The 18,287-nt window shown below is 36.3% G+C and overlaps 1 protein-coding gene and 1 long non-coding RNA gene across 3 annotated transcripts in view; one reads left to right on the plus strand and one right to left on the minus strand.

Moving 5' to 3' along the window:
- The window catches only part of LOC138751363 (DOMON domain-containing protein FRRS1L), a 30,734-nt gene extending 23,431 nt beyond the window's left edge, over positions 1-7,303 (plus strand). Inside the window, exon 5 of the mRNA XM_069913545.1 lies at positions 6,740-7,303. Within this exon, the coding sequence (XP_069769646.1) occupies positions 6,740-6,912 (173 nt within the window). The 3' untranslated portion in view covers positions 6,913-7,303. The remainder of the gene's footprint in view (positions 1-6,739) is intronic.
- Positions 1-18,287, minus strand: part of LOC138751364 (uncharacterized) — a 33,765-nt gene that overhangs the window by 6,121 nt on the left and 9,357 nt on the right. The window contains exon 2 of one of the 2 annotated variants that reach the window (XR_011349868.1): positions 11,565-11,648. This is a non-coding gene — a long non-coding RNA (uncharacterized lncRNA). Of the gene's footprint in view, positions 1-11,446; positions 11,649-18,287 lie in introns of those variants that run through there. The other variant, XR_011349867.1, reaches the window with a different exon arrangement.

Here is an 18,287-nt window from a genome sequence, read left to right on the forward strand (position 1 = left end):
AGATAGATATAATGGAAAATTATAATATAATAAACAATATAAAGATAGTGGGCCTTAAGGAAGATGAAGAAGGCAAAAATATGAAAGAATTTATAAAAGAATGGATCCCCAGGGTCCTAGGAATGCCAGAATTACAGGAAGAAATGGAAATAGAGAGGGCACATAGAACTTTAGCCCCGAAACCACAACCACAACAAAAACCAAGATCCATTCTAGTAAAATTCCTAAGATATACAACAAGAGAAAATATATTGGAGAAGGCAATAAAAAAAAATAAGAGAAGACAAAAAACCACTGGAATATAAGGGTCAAAAAAATTTTTTTCCATCCAGATATAAGTTTTGAACTCCTGAAGAAGAGGAAGGAATTTAATGCAGCAAAAACGACCCTATGGAAAAAAGGTTATAAATTTATGTTAAAATACCCAGCGGTACTTAAAATAGTTATCCTGGGGCAGCAAAGCAAACTATTCTCGGATCCGGAAGAAGCATGAAAATTTGCAGAACAACTACAAAACAGACAGAGAGATGAAGAGATGGAACAAGAACAAAAATGACAACAAACTATATATATATATAAATAAAAAAATTTATATATATGTGTATATATATATATGTATATATATATGTATGTATATGTGTATATATATATATATATGTATATATATATGTATGTATATGTGTATGTATATATATATGTATGTATATATATATATATGTGTGTGTGTGTGTGTGTGTGTGTGTATATATATATATATATATATATAGTATAAGTAAGAACTAAGAAGGGAAAGAAAGGAAGTAAGGAGGGAATCAAGAGAGTGACCTTTGTTATATATGAAGATTAAAATCTTTTCTGGGGGTGCTGGGTGGGGAAGAATAACAGTCACTGCGAAATCAGTTGACGCTTGCGAGCGGATTCGCAAATCCAAATGGAGAGGGGAGATTTGGTTGCCCGACAAGGGACAAAGGGCAACTCAGACAGGGGAGGGACTATTGGGGTTAAAGGAATTTTAGATATGAGAATAGTGGAAATATTTTATGTTTTAGAAATCTTGTCTTATAATGTGTTCAAAAAAAGAAAGCAGAAATGGGTAAGAAGGGAAGGTGGTGATGAGGAAACGGAAAGGAAAGATAAACAAAGTATGAAATGACTATGACTTTAAATATTAATGGAATACATAACCAAATCAAAAGGAAGAAACTGTTAAATTTACTGAAAAAAAGAAAAAATTGATATAGCATTCGTACAAGAAACACATCTAACTGAAGTGGAACACAAGAAATTAAAGAGAGATTGGATAGGACATGTAACAGCAGCATCATATAATTTAAAAGCCAGAAGAGTAGCTATATTAATCAACAAAAATGTACCAATCAAAATAGAAGAGGAAATAATAGATCCAGCAGGGAGATATGTAATGATAAAATGTCAGAAATATTCAGAATTTTGGAATTTACTCAATGTATACTCACCTAATGAAGAAGATCAAAAATTTATGCAAGATATCTTTTTGAAGATATCAGATACGCAAGGGAACATACTAATAGGAGGGGATTTTAACCTTAATTTGGACTCAAACATGGATAAAACTGAAAAAAAAACTAACAGAAAGAACAAAGTAACCAAATTTATAATTAAATCGATGCAAGAAATGCAACTTTTAGATATATGGAGGAAACAACACCCAAAGGAAAATGAATATTCATATTATTTGGGTAGACACAAAACATACTCAAGGATAGACCTATTCCTGTTATCAGCCCACATTCAAGGAAGAGTTAAGAAAACAGAATATAAAGCTAGATTGTTATCGGATCACTCACCCCTGTTATTGGCAATAGAGCTCGAGGACATCCCACCAAGAATGTATAGATGGAGATTAAACTCCATGCTACTTAAAAGACAGGATTTTAGAGAATTCATTGAACGACAAATTAAAATGTACTTTGAAATAAATACGGAATCAGTGAAAGAAAGCGTTCATCAGAGGACAAATAATAAGTTATGTAATTAAGATGAAGAAGGACTACAATCGGGAAACAGAACAGTTGGAAAGAGAAATAACAAATACAGAAAAAGAATTAGCAATAAAGGAAGATACAACTAAAAGAAGAGAATTGGCAGACAAAAAAATAAAATATGAAACACTACAAACACATAAGGTGGAGAAGAACATAATGAAGACAAAACAGAAATACTATGAGCTAGGAGAAAAAAATGCACAAAATCCTAGCGTGGCAGCTTAAGATAGAACAAACTAAAAGAATGGTATTGGCATTAAAGAAAAAGGACAAACAAATTACATATAATCCAACGGAGATCAATGAAAACTTCAGGGAATTCTATGAACAACTATATCAAACTGAAAACGAAGAGAAAGAAGACAAAATAGATGAATTTCTGACTAAAATTGAACTACCGAAATTACAAACAGAGGAGCAAAATAAATTAATAAAACCATTTAAAATAGAAGAAATACAGGAGATATTAAAAAAACTACCGAACAATAAAACACCAGGAGAGGATAGACTCCCAACAGAATTCTATAAAACATTTAAAGACTTATTAATTCCTCCCCTCCTGGAAGTAATCAACCAGATTGATAAAACACAAAACATACCAGATTTATGCAAAACAGCAATAATTACAGTAATACCAAAGACAGGGAAAGATCCACTAGCACCAGCGTCATATAGACCAATATCTCTACTTAACATAGATTATAAGATAATAGCTAAACTATTAGCAAACAGAATGGCCGACTATGTACCAAAAATAGTAAATCTAGACCAAACTGGATTTATTAAAAAAAGATGAACAACGGACAATATCTGTAAATTTATTAACTTAATTCATGCAGTAGAAGGAAATAAAACTCCAACAGTAGCGGTTGCTTTAGACGCAGAGAAGGCCTTTGACAGAGTAGAATGGAATTATTTATTCAAAGTACTACAAAAATTCAGCCTACCAGAGAAATATATTAATTGGATTAAAGCATTATATAAGGGGCCATTAGTGAAAGTGACAGTAAATGGATATATATCAAAACAATTTAACTTAAGCAGATCAACAAGGCAGGGATGTCCACTATCTCCCTCACTGTTCGCGTTAGCTATAGAACCACTAGCAGAACTGATAAGAACAGAAAATAAAATAAGAGGGATAAAAATAAAAGAGAAGGAATATAAAATCAGTCTATTTGCAGATGATGTTATAATATACTTAACAGAACCAGAAATATCAATAAAAGAATTACATAGGAAATTGAAGGAATATGGAGAAGTATCGGGGTACAAGATCAATGCAAATAAAAGTGAAGCAATGACAATGAATAATGCGGATTTCACAAAGTTTAAGAAAGAATCACCATTTAGATGGCAAACACAAGCAATGCGATACCTAGGTATACAACTAAATAAAAATCTCGGCCATCTATATAAACTAAATTATCATCCATTAATGAAAAAATTACAAGACGACTTCGAGCATTGGAAAGACTTACCACTATCACTGATAGGAAGGATAAACTGCATTAAAATGAACATCTTCCCAAGGATACAATACCTATTTCAGTCATTACCAATTCACCTAACAGAGAAATTCTTCAAGGAGCTAAAGAAAATAATAAGGAAATTCTTATGGAAAGGGGGGAAACCGAGGATAGCACTAGATAAATTAACAGAATGGTACTAACAAGGGGGCTTACAACTACCAAACTTTAAGAATTATTATAGAGCCGCACAATTAAGATACCTATCAGATTTTTATCAAACAAGGGAAAAACCAGATTGGACCAGATTAGAACTAGATAAAATAGGGGAGAAAATACCTGAACATATACTATATAAATGGGATGAAAAATTGGTGCAACGTAGGAATTCACCGGTATTGCATCATCTGCTCAACATTTGGAAGAAGATTCACGTAGAAAGGAATAAAACAAATTACCAACTACCAAAACTAATTCTTCTTTCTTCTCTTTCTTTGGCTTGGCTTCGCGGACGAAGATTTATGGAGGGGGTAAATGTCCACGTCAGCTGCAGGCTCGTTTGTGGCTGACAAGTCCGATGCGGGACAGGCAGACACGGTTGCAGCGGTTGCAGGGGAAAATTGGTTGGTTGGGGTTGGGTGTTGGGTTTTTCCTCCTTTGCCTTTTGTCAGAGAGGTGGGCTCTGCGGTCTTCTTCAAAGGAGGTTGCTGCCCGCCGAACTGTGAGGCGCCGAGATGCACGGTTTGAGGCGATATCAGCCCACTGGCGGTGGTCAATGTGGCAGGCACCAAGAGATTTCTTTAGGCAGTCCTTGTACCTCTTCTTTGGTGCACCTCTGACACGATGGCCAGTGGAGAGCTCGCCATATAACACGATCTTGGGAAGGTGATGGTCCTCCATTCTGGAGACGTGACCCACCCAGCGCAGTTGGATCTTCAGCAGCGTGGACTCGATGCTGTCGGCCTCTGCCATCTCGAGTACTTCGATGTTAGGGATGAAGTCGCTCCAATGAATGTTGAGGATGGAGCGGAGACAACGCTGGTGGAAGCGTTCTAGGAGCCGTAGGTGATGCCGGTAGAGGACCCATGATTCGGAGCCGAACAGGAGTGTGGGTATGACAACGGCTCTGTATACGCTTATCTTTGTGAGGTTTTTCAGTTGGTTGTTTTTCCAGACTCTGCAAAATCAACTAATCCCTTTCACAATAGATAACCTTTCCTTCAGAGAATGGGAGAGAAAAGGGATCAAAAGAATAGAAAATTGTTTTTCAGGAAATAAATTATTATCCTTTGAACAAATGAAGGATAAATATAATATAACTCACGATACAGTGTTTGCATACCACCAACTGAAAACCTACTTGAAGGACAAATTGGGAAACAGTCTGAGGTTACCAGAAGGAAGCAATTTTGAATATGTGATTACAGACACAATGATAATTTAAAAAATTATAACAAACATGTACATCAAATTGCAAGAAAAGGAGAACGAGGAAACAAACGGTAAACCTAAACAAAAATGGGAACAAGATCTAAACATAAAGATAAAGAATGAAACATGGGAAAAGCTATGCTCTGGAACTATGAGAAATACAATAAAACTGGATACACAGGCTATACATCATACCTCAAAAGTTAAATGAATGGGACCCAACAGTATCAGACAGATGTTTTTGCTGTAAAAAGGAAACGGGAACAACAATTCATGCAGTTTGGAGATGTGAGAAAGTGAAAAAATTTTGGGAAGATCTAAACCAGATATTAAATAAAATCACAAAAAGCAATATACCAAAAAACCCAGAGATCTTCCTCCTAAGTAATATAAGAAATAAAGAATTTGGACTCGATTTGGATGGAGCACAAAAAAGATTTGTTATGATAGCCCTAGCTGTAGCAAAAAAATGTATTATGTCAGCCTGGAAATTAGAAGACAACTTGAGAATACAACAATGGTGCATAGAAATGAATAAATGTATTCCATTAGAAAAAATAACATATAATTTAAGAAATAACATCACAATATTCGAACAAATATGGGAGCCACACATGAAATACAATAGAGAAATCCGACCATGGACCTCCACCATCTAAAATGACAGAAGGAGAATTCAACGAAAAGAACTGACTCAGTAAAACTTCTTGTTTATTTTTATTAAGTGACAACATTGTTTAACGGGTTTAATGTATCTTAGATTGAACTTCAAATAAATGGGAAGGGGGGTGAGGGAGGGAGGGAAGGGAGGGGGGAAAAAGGGGGAGAAAATGACACTGTATATATTCAAGAGAAAAAATGTCTGTATGTATCTTGGTCAGTGTGGTTTATAGTGTGAAAAATAAAAAAAATTTAAAAAAAAGTAAGGAGACCAGTACTGCACACAGTACTCCAGGTACATCCTCACTAGTACCCTGAATAGTTGCAGCAGAGCTTCCCTGTTTTAAATAAAATTTTGTCAACAATGAAGGCCAATATTCCATTTGCCTTTTTGATTATCAGTTACAGCTCCAAACCAACCTTTTGTGATTCATACAGAAACACTCCTAAAGCTCTCTGCACAACTGCACTCCGCCATCTTACTATTATTAATTTCAATAAAATGTTCTCAGCAAATAAATTGAACATTTCTGGCGACAGTGTTAATTGTTTAAAGGTAAAGATTGTGGCACAAGCACAATATTGAGGTATTAATTTCCTTATCAAAAACATTGAATGGTTTACAATATCCAACCTTTCCATTATTGCTGAGTTAAGTAATAGAAATTTGTTGAAGACCAACAAGATGTGGGTTCTGGAAATCTGAATTAAAAACAGAAAACACTCCAGAACAGAAAGAAAAACCGAGTTAAAGAGGTGATGAAGGGTCTTTAACCTGAAACAATGCTTTCTACTGTTGCCCTTTAGCTTGTTGGATGTTTCCAGCATCTTTGTTTCAACTGAAACTTGCTTTCATTGATTTAGTTTTAAATATTTATCTACACGTGGACCTTGCCGGCAAGTCCAGTATTTGCTGTCCATTGGACAGACTGGTTACTTTGCTGGAGCCATGGAGATATCTAAAAATCACTTCATTATTTTTTAAACATAAACATTATTAATAATCAGAATGGAGGGATTTGTTGTAGAAAACATGTCAAATGCAGTTACTTGATAATTCCTTTAAAGCTACTTAAATGCATTTAAAATTTGATATGCAGTTTCATTTTATTATTTTACAACTCTCTCTTTCTGCTTTTTTTTTTGACCCAAAAGGCTCAATTACTCGACATGACATTGACTCTCCACCAGTATCTGAAGATGTGGTCAGCATTTACAAGTATGAAGATGTGTTCATGCCTTCTGCAGCTTTTCAAACCTTTTCTTCTCCCTTCTGCTTGCTATTAATTGTCGCTCTGACTTTCTACATTTTAATGGGCACTCCATAACTACATTGTTGCAGAAAAATATGGACATATTTGATCGTGAAATACTAATTTTCTTTTCAGAATAGATTTTTCATAGGAACCTCAAATGAATGTGTGATAATAATTATATATTGGAATAATAATCAGGATTTGATCAACTGAAAAATAAGAATGACAGTTGTAAATATGAGTTAGGTCTGTGGGACATTGGTTGATCAGATGGACAATACTGAGTGCCTATTTGGACAGAATAAAAGGGTGTTTCCACCCTTACCTATCACTAAATCATAATGCACTGCATGTGCCAAGAGTCCTGAAAGATTACTATATTACTGTGATTGTGAATTCTCGCTAACGTGCTATTTAAATGCTAATTTGATGATTGCACTTGTATATTGTAGATTATTTTTATTTTACGGGGTTTGTTGAAAATTTATTGTACCAAATGTTGTAATTTTTAACACTGAGTTGTGCTCAAAATGCAAGATAGGTTTTTTATTAATTTTGTGTCAATAACTAATTTTGAAGAATTTTATCCCTATTTATTTGTAGAGGATTTAAATTGTCATCAAGTCTACTCAAACGTTTACCCATTATAAAGAATAAAATGTTTAAGATAATTAATTGTAAAAAAAAATCCAGAACAAATGGAATATTTCTATGATCATCAATAGAAACCATCATCATATTTTTCTTGAGAAACCTTTCCCAAACATTTTAAGAAAAAAATTACAAAGTCAAATCTCATTTACATGATGTAATTGCAAATGCCAAGAAAATAACAGTAGTAAGACAAAAAGCAGTCAAGCTATTTCTTGAGATTTAATCATTCTTGCTGTGACTTTGTAACTTAAGGTCTGTTGTTTAGGTCCCAGAATAATCAACAACTGTGAAGGATATCACTTCTTTCTTCTTCCACAAATGCAAAATTTCAACTTGTAAAGTAAATATAGATTTTTCTCAACACCCCTCTAACAGGATTCTGGACTTGCATATGGAAAGACCACAGTCTGTCTGAGTCGGTAGTAGGATGTCAGGCAGCATCACACTGAGCACTGGCATACCTAAGGCTGTGTGCTCAGTCCTCTCCTTTTCATGCTACTGACTCACAACTGCTTTGCCAGATCCAGCTCAAACAGTATCATAAAGTTTGCGCATGACACAATAGTCATTGGCCTCATCAGCAATAACAATGAGTTTGACAACAAGGAAGAGATGGGAAAGCTTGTGATGTGGTGCAAGAGTAACAACTTGAGTTTCAACATGGAAGGAGATGATTGTGGACTTCAGGAGGACCAGGAACGACCACCCTTCACTACACATCTATAACTCTGTAGTGGAGTGAGTAGAGAAAACCAGGTTCCATGGAGTTCACTTAACTAGTGAACTATCCTGGACACACAACATCTCCTCACTGCACTTCCTGAGAAGACAGAAGCAGGCAAGACTACCATCAGGTCAACCTTCTACAGACGCTCTATTGAGAGCTTCCTGGCTAGCGGAACGATTTCTGCAGAGAAATGGATTGGTGTGACCAGAAGAGTGGCAGAGAGGATCACTGGAGAATCCCTCCCTTCCTCCCCAAGGATGTGATCCACTGGGATCATTGTCTGAAGAGGGCGCACAAAATCATTGATGACCCCTACCACCCCACACACAGCATCAGGAAAAAGATACAGGAGTATCAGAGACAATACCACCAGGCTGAGAAACAGCTTCTTGCCATGGGCAGTGAGAAGGCTGAATGACCAAAGGAACTCCTCACATTAACCATCTGAGACTCTCATATTTATGAATCAATGTTTGTTTATATGTTTCGATGAATACTTATCCTGCATATGTATTGTTTGTCTGCAGGTGTGTTACGTCTTGTATGTTTGCATGTTTTGCACTGAGGTTCGGAGAATGCTGTTTCATTAGGTTGTACTTGTACAACCAGATGAAAATAAACAGGACTTGATTTTCCAGTTAAAGTAAATGTGTACCATTTTGAAAAAACATTAACAAAACAGTGAGAACAATCAATATTAAAACACACTGCCCTACATTTTGGCCTTGATAGGATTGAATTTGAAAAATGAAGGTTTTCAATCCCATCCAGTTGGATTGAAACCACATGGGATTCTTAGCCTAACCTGTGGTTCTTTTTTAACAGTTTAGCTATTTTAAAATGGAAGGTGGACCTGAAGTGAAGTACTTGTGCAATCAGATGATGATAAACTTGATGATAAATCAGTGAACAGCAGTTGTCACTGCTATCTGACTCTAAAATCTACCTCTGCAAGCATTTATATTTATACAGAGACAAACAAGTCTTTACAGAAATTATCATCACATTATTTAATCAAAAACTTTGAAAACTAGACCTTCACAACAGTTTTTAATTAAAACCTTAGTTTTGTCTAATTATAAATAAAAATCATAAACCACTGTTAGCGTCCTTGACTAAAGTCATGGCAACGATTTAGCTTCTAAACAATATGTCTCGCTAAACATAACCAACTGGGTCCAGGCGCTGCACCAAAACGGGCTGTTTGCCAACTATGTTAGTGTCAACATCTCTGCGTGAAATTTCTTCCACAGAACCCTATTGTTAATCCTTAAGATCGGGGTGACTAACCTTTTACATTCCAGCTTCAATTTTTTCACGCATGAGTTCAGATGTGCCATACAACTCTTGTACCCCCATTCAAATCTTTTAAAAATACGTTAATATAGACATTTTATTTAGCATTTTTTTTACGTGATATATTGATTTAATATAAAAATTAGATAAACAATAATTACCTTATTGAGACTTTTGAGTCTGTGTTGATTTCACCAAACTTTTAGTGTTTGGAGTTAAATTCATTACTGCAAATGTTCACAAAGGATGGACAAAGCACAACTCTGTGGTGCACGAGTGTTGATTGTAAACTGGCTGGGAAAAACCTGCGATGGACCATTGGTGCAGACGCCTGGCACCTCAGAATCAAACAAGTATCAAATGTGGATTGAAAAATTATGGAATGACTACAGAACAAAATCCATCTTTCCTAGTTTGACTCTTGAACATTCTTTTAAATTGAAAACTGATTGACATGAAAGAACATAACATTCGCCAAAATATATGTGCAAAATAATAAAATCACTAAAAATAATTGCAAAGTTTTAGATTTATTCTCAGTAAACCCCATTTCCAGCTCCTAGCTATTCTAATTCCTTTTATAGATTTTTTTTCCACAAATCAGTTTTTTAGTTAATAGTTTTTGCATGAGTAAGCTTCCTTTATTATTATTACTGGGGTGCAATACACCACTTCTAATCATCCATTGCCCGCCCCACTTCTAATCATCCAGTGCCCCACTTCTAATCATCCAATGCCCCACTTCTAATCATCCAGTGCCCCACTTCTAATCATCCAGTGCCCACTACTAATCATCCAGTGCCCCACTTCTAATCATCCAGTGCCCCACTTCTAATCATCCATTGCCCGCCCCACTTCTAATCATCCAGTGCCCCACTTCTAATCATCCAATGCCCCACTTCTAATCATCCAGTGCCCCACTTCTAATCATCCAGTGCCCACTACTAATCATCCAGTGCCCCACTTCTAATCATCCAGTGCCCCACTTCTAATCATCCAGTGCCCCACTTCTAATCATCCAGTGCCCACTTCTAATCATCCAATGCGCCACTTCTAATCATCCAATGTCCCACTTCTAATCATCCAGTGCCCCACTTCTAATCATCCAGTGCCCCACTTCTAATCATCCAGTGCCCCACTTCTAATCATCCAGTGCCCCACTTCTAATCATCCAGTGCCCTACTTCTAATCATCCAGTGCCCACTTCTAATCATCCAGTGCCCCACTTCTAATCATCCAGTGGCCCACTTCTAATCATCCAGTGCCCCACTTCTAATCATCCAGTGTCCCATTTCTAATCATCTAGTGCCCCACTTCTAATCATCCAATGCGCCACTTCTAATAAACAGTGCCCCACTTCTAATCATCCAGTCCCCCACTTCTAATCATCCAATGCGCCACTTCTAATAATCCAATGCCCACTTCTAATCATCCAGTGCCCCACTTCTAATCATCCAATGCGCCACTTCTAATCATCCAATGCCCACTTCTAATCATCCAGTGCCCCACTTCTAATCATCCAATGCACTACTTCTAATCATCCAGTACCCCACTTCTAATCATCCAATGTGCCACTTCCAATCATCCAATGCGCCACTTTTGCTGCATGCACCATAGAATCCCTGCTTTAGATCAACACATCCAGTCTATTTTCGCTTTCATTCACATGCCCTTATCCTATTTTCTGCATTCTATAGGTTTATTGATCCTGTTTCATGAAAAGGGAGTTCCAGATGAAGGTGCAAGTGCCTCCCTTCTCTGCTAGTAATGAATCTAGGGCCATCCCATTCTGGAGGAAACTGCTGTTATAGCTACCATTTCATCATTTAATTTTCGTATTGACTACTTGCTCTGAGATGGTTAACCTTGTCTGAAAATCTGATAATTTCAAGAAGTGGGACTATACAGGAATAAAATGCTCAACAGTACTGGCTATCAGCAACCTTTCTTGACACATTTTATTTCTTAAATAAATGGTCAAATGCCATAGAGCTTTGATAAATGACAATGACTAATATTGTGATTGCAAGCTACAGGACTTTTTCACCTGTTGATGTGAATCCAGTCAAGTTTCTCCCTCACTTTCACAGCTGTCCAAGATGTTAACAATACCAGGTAGGATCATTTCCACCTGGAAGAGGAGAAAGGATCATGAGTAATGGCTTTCTCATAAATCATAGCACCAGTTTAAAAGAGTTCAATGTTTCCCTTGCTTAATGTTTTTTGGCAATCTCGAATCTAAGAGTACATTTTCAGAGTTGTTTCACACATGGCTTGGGCATAACTTAAGGTAGCCTGATCTGTCAAAGTAAGGACTACTTTGTTCTGAGTAACAAGAGGTTTAGATCCAGTAGACGTGGGTCGACCTATCAATATCTCATAAGGAGTTAACCCTGTCAACCTATTCTGCCTATTCCTTAACATGCACATTACAATGTGCAGAATGTCTGGCCAGCTGAACTTATGGTGTGAACAAACCTTTCTAATGTCTCTGACATTCTCCATTCAACCATTCCACTATTCCAGAGGACTGAGGCTGATGTGAGATATGTAATTGCCACCAAGAGCTTCAGCAGGCCTTTTACTAACATGAGCAAAATGAGCCCTCTGAATGTTTTTTTAAATTTTTTATTTTTCACACCATAAACCACACTGACCAAGATACATACATTTTCCTTTTCAAATATATAGTGTCATTTTCTCCCTCCTCCCATCCCACCCTCCCTACCTCCCCCCCATTCATTTAAAGTACAAATTCTAAGACACATTAAACCAGTCAAACATTGTTGTCATTCAATAAAGATAAACAAGAAATTCCACTGAGTCAATTCTTTTCATTTCCTTCTCCTTTCGTTAATTTAGGTGGTAGATGTCCCCGGTAGGTTTTCTCTATTGTGTTTCATGTATAGCTCCCATATTTGTTCAAATATTTCAATATTATTTTTTAAATTATATGTTATTTTTTTCTAATGGAATACATTTATTCATTTCTACATACCATTGTTGTATTCTCAAATTATCTTCCAATTTCCAGGTTGACATAATACATTTTTTTGCTACGGCTAGAGCTATCTTAACAAATCTTTTTTGTGCACCATCCAAATCAAGTCCAAATTCTTTATTTTTTATGTTACTTAGGAGGAAGATCTCTGGGTTTTTGGTATATTGTTTTCTGTAATTTTATTTAATATCTGGTTTAGATCTTCCCAAAATTTTTCTACTTTCTCACATGTCCAGATTGCATGAATTGTTGTTCCCATTTCTTTTTTACAACGAAAACATCTGTCAGATACTGTTGGGTCCCATTTATTTAACTTTTGAGGTGTAATGTATAGCCTGTGTATCCAGTTATATTGTATCATTCGTAACCTCGTATTTATTCCTCATCGTTCCAGAGCATAACTTCTCCCATGTTTCCTTCTTTATCTTTATATTTAAATCTTGTTCCCATTTTTGTTTAGTTTTACCATTTGTTTCCTCATTCTCCTTTTCTTGCAGTTTAATATACATATTTGTTATAAATCTTTTGATTGTCATTGTATCTGTAATCATATATTCAAAGTTACTTCCCTCTGGTAACCTCAGACTACTTCCTAATTTGTCCTTCAAGTAGGATTTCAATTGGTAATATGCCAACACTGTATCTTGAGTTATATTATATTTATCCTTCATTTGTTCAAAGGATAATAATCTATTTCCTGAAAAACTATTTTCTATTCTTTTGATCCCTTTTTTTTCCCATTCTCTAAAGCAGGGGTGTCAAACTCAAATTCACCGAGGGCCAAAATTAAAAACTTGGACTAAGTCGTGGGCCGAACTAAATATTTATTGAAAATTTTCAACAACATCTGCATGTTTTCTCTCAACATATGTAATGTTAAACTTTTTCTTATTAAAATAAATGTTTAATAATAGTTTTGGTTAAACTCTTTCCATTAGAAGCATTAACAAATAAGAAATAAAATATTCAATAAATAATATTTCTCTCTAGCCTTTAAGCCAAGGATCGCACGTTGCCGAGAAGCATGCCTGGGAGCGGAGGTCTGCAGGGAGCCCTCCCCAGTCCAGCCAGCAAACCCGAGCGGCATCCCCCCCCTGCCCCCTCTCCCTCCTCCGCCCCCGCCTCCGCCTGCCACAACCGCCGCCTACAACCCAAGGAGTCCCCGCTGGTCTCGCCATCTCACCGGGAATACCGTGAAAGGGGTGGAACTCGTCTGCGACCTCCACCCCAGCAGAAAGTCCGATGCCCAGCAGCACCCGCCCACAGATGAAGCTCAAGGAGACGCGGAGGTCCAGCCACATGGAGCTAGGTGGCGGGTCCATTGTAGCTAGGCGGCGGGTCTGTTGTAGCTAGGCGGCGGGTCCGTTGTAGCTAGGCGGCGGGTCCGTTGTAGCTAGGCGGCGGGTCCGTTGTAGCTAGGCGTCAGGTCCATTGTATCGGCACCGCTGTGAATATCTAATTAACTTTCCCGTTAACTATATCGGTGTACTGCTGTGCCTGCTGTGGAAGTGCTAAAAACTACTACGGTAGTGCTTGCTGCTGTGCATGTGCTATACTTGCGCGGCGGCCAGCGGGCCAACTCTAATATGCCATTCTTATACCATTCTGTTAATTTATCTAGTGCTATCCTCGGTTTCCCCCCTTTCCATAAAAATTTCCTTATTATTTTCTTTAACTCCTTGAAGAATTTCTCTGTCAAGTGTATTGGCAATGCCTGAAATAGGTATAGTATCCTTGGGAAAATGTTCATTTTAATACAGTTTATCCTTCCTATTAGTGTTAGTGGTAAATCTTTCCAATGATCTAAATCGCCCTGTAATTTTTTCATTAATGGATAATAATTGAGTTTATATAGATGGCCGAGATTTTTATTTATTTGTATACCTAGGTATCTTATTGCTTGCATTTGCCATCTGAATGGTGATTCCTTCTTAAATTTTGAGAAATCCACATTATTCATTGGCATTGCTTCACTTTTATTTACGTTAATCTTGTAACCCGACACTTCTCCATATTTCCTTCAATTTCTTATATAATTCTTTTATTGATAGTTCTAGTTCTGTTAAGTATACTATAACATCATCCGCAAATAGACTGATTTTATATTCCTTATCTTTTATTTTTATCTCTTTTATATTATTTTCTGTTCTTATCAATTCTGCTAGTGGTTATATAGCTAACGCGAACAATAAGGGTGATAGTGGGCATCCCTACCTTGTTGATCTGCTTAAATTAAATTGCTTTGATATATATCCATTTACTGTCACTTTTGCCAATGGCCTCTTATATAATGCTTTAATCCAATTAATATACTTCTCTGGTAAACTGAATTTTTGCAATACTTTGAATAAATAATAAATAATTCCATTCTACTCTGTCAAAGGCGGGGGGCATGGCAAGATGGCGTAAGGATCAGACGTGCCTTCCAGTCCTCTCCTGACTCTATCTTATTGTTTTCTCTAGAAATGCCCGTTAAAATTCTTTAAAAGTTTAGATAATTTCAGTGCTGTTAATTTAACTTATGATGGTACAATTGGTGGAAAAGAGCAAAAAAAAAAATGACAACAGATCATCAAAAAACTACATTTTCCAAAAGTTCAAGTTTTGGAGCCTACCTACAGGAAAGACACCGGGACTCAGCGTGAAATGGATCCCAGGAGTGAGGTACAGTGTTCGGATGTAGAGCTCTATATTACATCGGTAGAGCCCCCTAAAGAGGGCGCCAAACAGCCTTTAGAACAAAGAGTTACTCAAAGGCATTTGTCATCTGTAGAGGTGGCGCTGCAAACTGCATCTCTTGAGATACAAGAACCTATACAACTTGATGTACTGGGAGAATTTAATACATTATGGACTGGGGAAAACCCCGGCCAGCGACCTCCAGTCATTGCTGGAGAGGATGTGGCTGGGGTTTCCACACGCAGTCATACTACAAGGAAGGCAACCAGATTTACCATTTTAGGTACATAATCTGCTAATCTGTTTGCTAATAGTTTAGCTATTATCTTATAATCTGTGTTGTAATGATATTGGTCTATATGACGCTGGTGCAAGTGGATCTTTCCCTTGCTTTGGTATTACTGTAATTATTGCTGTTTTACATGAATCTGGTAAGCTTTGTGTTTTGTCAATCTGGTTGATTACTTCCAGGAGGGGAAGAATTAATAAATCTTTAAATGTTTTATAAAATTCTATTGGGAATCCATCCTCTCCTGGTGTTTTATTATTTGGTAGTTTTTTAAAATTATCTCTTGTATTTCTACTATTTCAAATGGTTCTGTTAATTTATTTTGTTCCTCTATTTGTAATTTTGGTAGTTCAATTTTAGTTAAAAATTCATCTATTTTGCCTTCTTTCCCTTCGTTTTCAGTTGGTATAATTGTTCATAGAGTTCTCTAAAGTTTTCATTAATCTCCGTTGGATTATATGTGATTTGTTTGTCTTTTTTCATTGATGCCAATACCATTTTCTTAGCTTGTTCTGTCTTAAGCTGCCATGCTAGAATTTTATGCGTTTTTTCCCCTAGTTCATAATATTTCTGTTTTGTGTTCATTATGTTCTTCTCCACCTTATGTTTGTAGTGTTTCATATTTTATTTTTTTATCTGCCAATTCTCTTCTTTTAGTTGTATCTTCCTTCATTGCTAATTCTTTTTCTATATTTACTATTTCCCTTTCCAACTGCTCTGTTTCCTGATTGTAGTCCTCCTTCATCTTGGTTATATAACTTATTATTTGCCCTCTAATGAACGCTTTCATTGCATCCCATAGTATAAACTTATCTTTCACTGATTCTGTATTTATTTCAAAGTACATTTTAATTTGTCTTTCAATGAATTTTCTAAAATCCTGCCTTTTAAGTAGCATGGAGTTTAATCTCCATCTATACATTCTTGGAGGGATTTCCTCTAACTCTGTTGTCAATTTCAAGGGTGAATGGTCCGATAATATTCTAGCTTTATATTCTGTTTTTCTTACTCTATCTTGCATATGAGCTGATAACAGAAATAGGTCTATTCTTGAGTATGTTTTATGTCTACCCGAATAATGTGAATATTCCTTTTCCTTAGGGTGTTGTTTCCTCCATATATCCAAAAGTTGCATTTCTTGCATCGATTTAATTATAAATTTGGTTACTTTGTTCTTTCTGTTAATTTTTTTCCCAGTTTTATCCATATTTGAATCCAAATTGAGGTTGAAATCCCCTCCTATTAATATGTTCCCTTGCGTATCTGCTATCTTCAAAAAAATATCTTGCATAAACTTTTGATCTGCTTCGTTAGGTGAATATACATTGAGTAGATTGCAAAACTCCGAATATATCTTACATTTTATCATTACATATCTCCCTGCTGAATCTATTATTTCCTCTTCTATTTTAATTGGTATATTTTTACTGATTAATATAGCTACTCCTCTTGCTTTTGAATTATATGACGCTGCTACCCAATCTCTCTTTAATTTCTTGTGCTCCAATTCAGTTAAATGTGTTTCTTGCACAAATGCTATATCAATTTTTTCTTTTTTCAGTAAATTTAGTAGTTTCTTCCTTTTGATTTGGTTATGTATTCCGTTAATATTTAAAGTCATATAGTTCAACGTAGCCATTCCATACTTTGTTTATCTTCCCTTTCTGTTTCTCCATCATCACCTTTCCTTCTTATCCATTTCTGCTTTCTTGTTTTGAACACTTTATAAGACAACATTTCTAAAACATCAAACGTTTTCCTTATTTTCCTACTTAAAACTTCTTTAACCCCATTCTCCCCTCCCCCTCCTGAGTTGCCCTTTATCCCTTGCCGGGCAACCACATCTCCCCATTCCATTTGGATTTGCGAATTCACTCGCAAGCGTCAACTGATTTTGCAGTGACCGTAACTCCTCCCCACCCAGCGCCCCCTGGAAAAGATTTCAATTTTCATATATAACAAAGGTCACTCTTTTAATTCCCTCCTTATTCCCTCTATTCCCTTTCATTCCCTTATTAATTCTTATCTATACTCTATATATTTTCCTCTAAATACGGATACACTCATGTATACACATATATACATACACATCTATATATATAAATATTATATATATATTCTTTCTTTGGCTTGGCTTCGCGGGTGAAGATTTATGGAGGGGGTAAATGGTAGCTGACAAGTCCGATGCGGGACAGGCAGACACGGTTGCAGCGGTTGCAGGGGAAAATTTGTTGGTTGGGGTTGGGTGTTGGGTTTTTCCTCCTTTGTCCCATATACACACATACATATAGTTCGTGGTCATTTTTACTCTCATTACATGTCTTCATCTCTCTCTTGTTTTGTAGTTGTTCTGCAAATTTTCGTGCTTCCTCTGGATCCGAGAATAGTCTGTTTTGTTGCCCTGGAATAACTATTTTAAGTACCACTGGGTACTTTAACATAAATTTATATCCTTTTTTCCATAAGATTGTTTTTGCTGTATTGAACTCCTTCCTCTTTTTCAGGAGTTCAAAACTTATGTCTGGATAGAAAAAAAATTTTTGACCTTTGTATTCCAGTGGCTTTTTGTCTTCTCTTATTTTCTTCATTGCTTTCTCCAATATATTTTCTCTTGTTGTATATCTTAAAAATTTTACTAAAATGGATCTTGGTTTTTGCTGCGGTTGTGGTTTTGGGGCTAGTGTTCTATGTGCCCTCGCTATTTCCATTTCTTCCTGTAATTCTGGTCTTCCTATGACCCTGGGGATCCAATCTTTTATAAATTCTCTCATATTCTTGCCTTCTTCATCTTACTTAAGGCC

Source organism: Narcine bancroftii, chromosome 1 (assembly GCF_036971445.1).
Source record: "Narcine bancroftii isolate sNarBan1 chromosome 1, sNarBan1.hap1, whole genome shotgun sequence".
Classification (NCBI taxonomy): Eukaryota; Metazoa; Chordata; class Chondrichthyes; order Torpediniformes; family Narcinidae; genus Narcine; species Narcine bancroftii.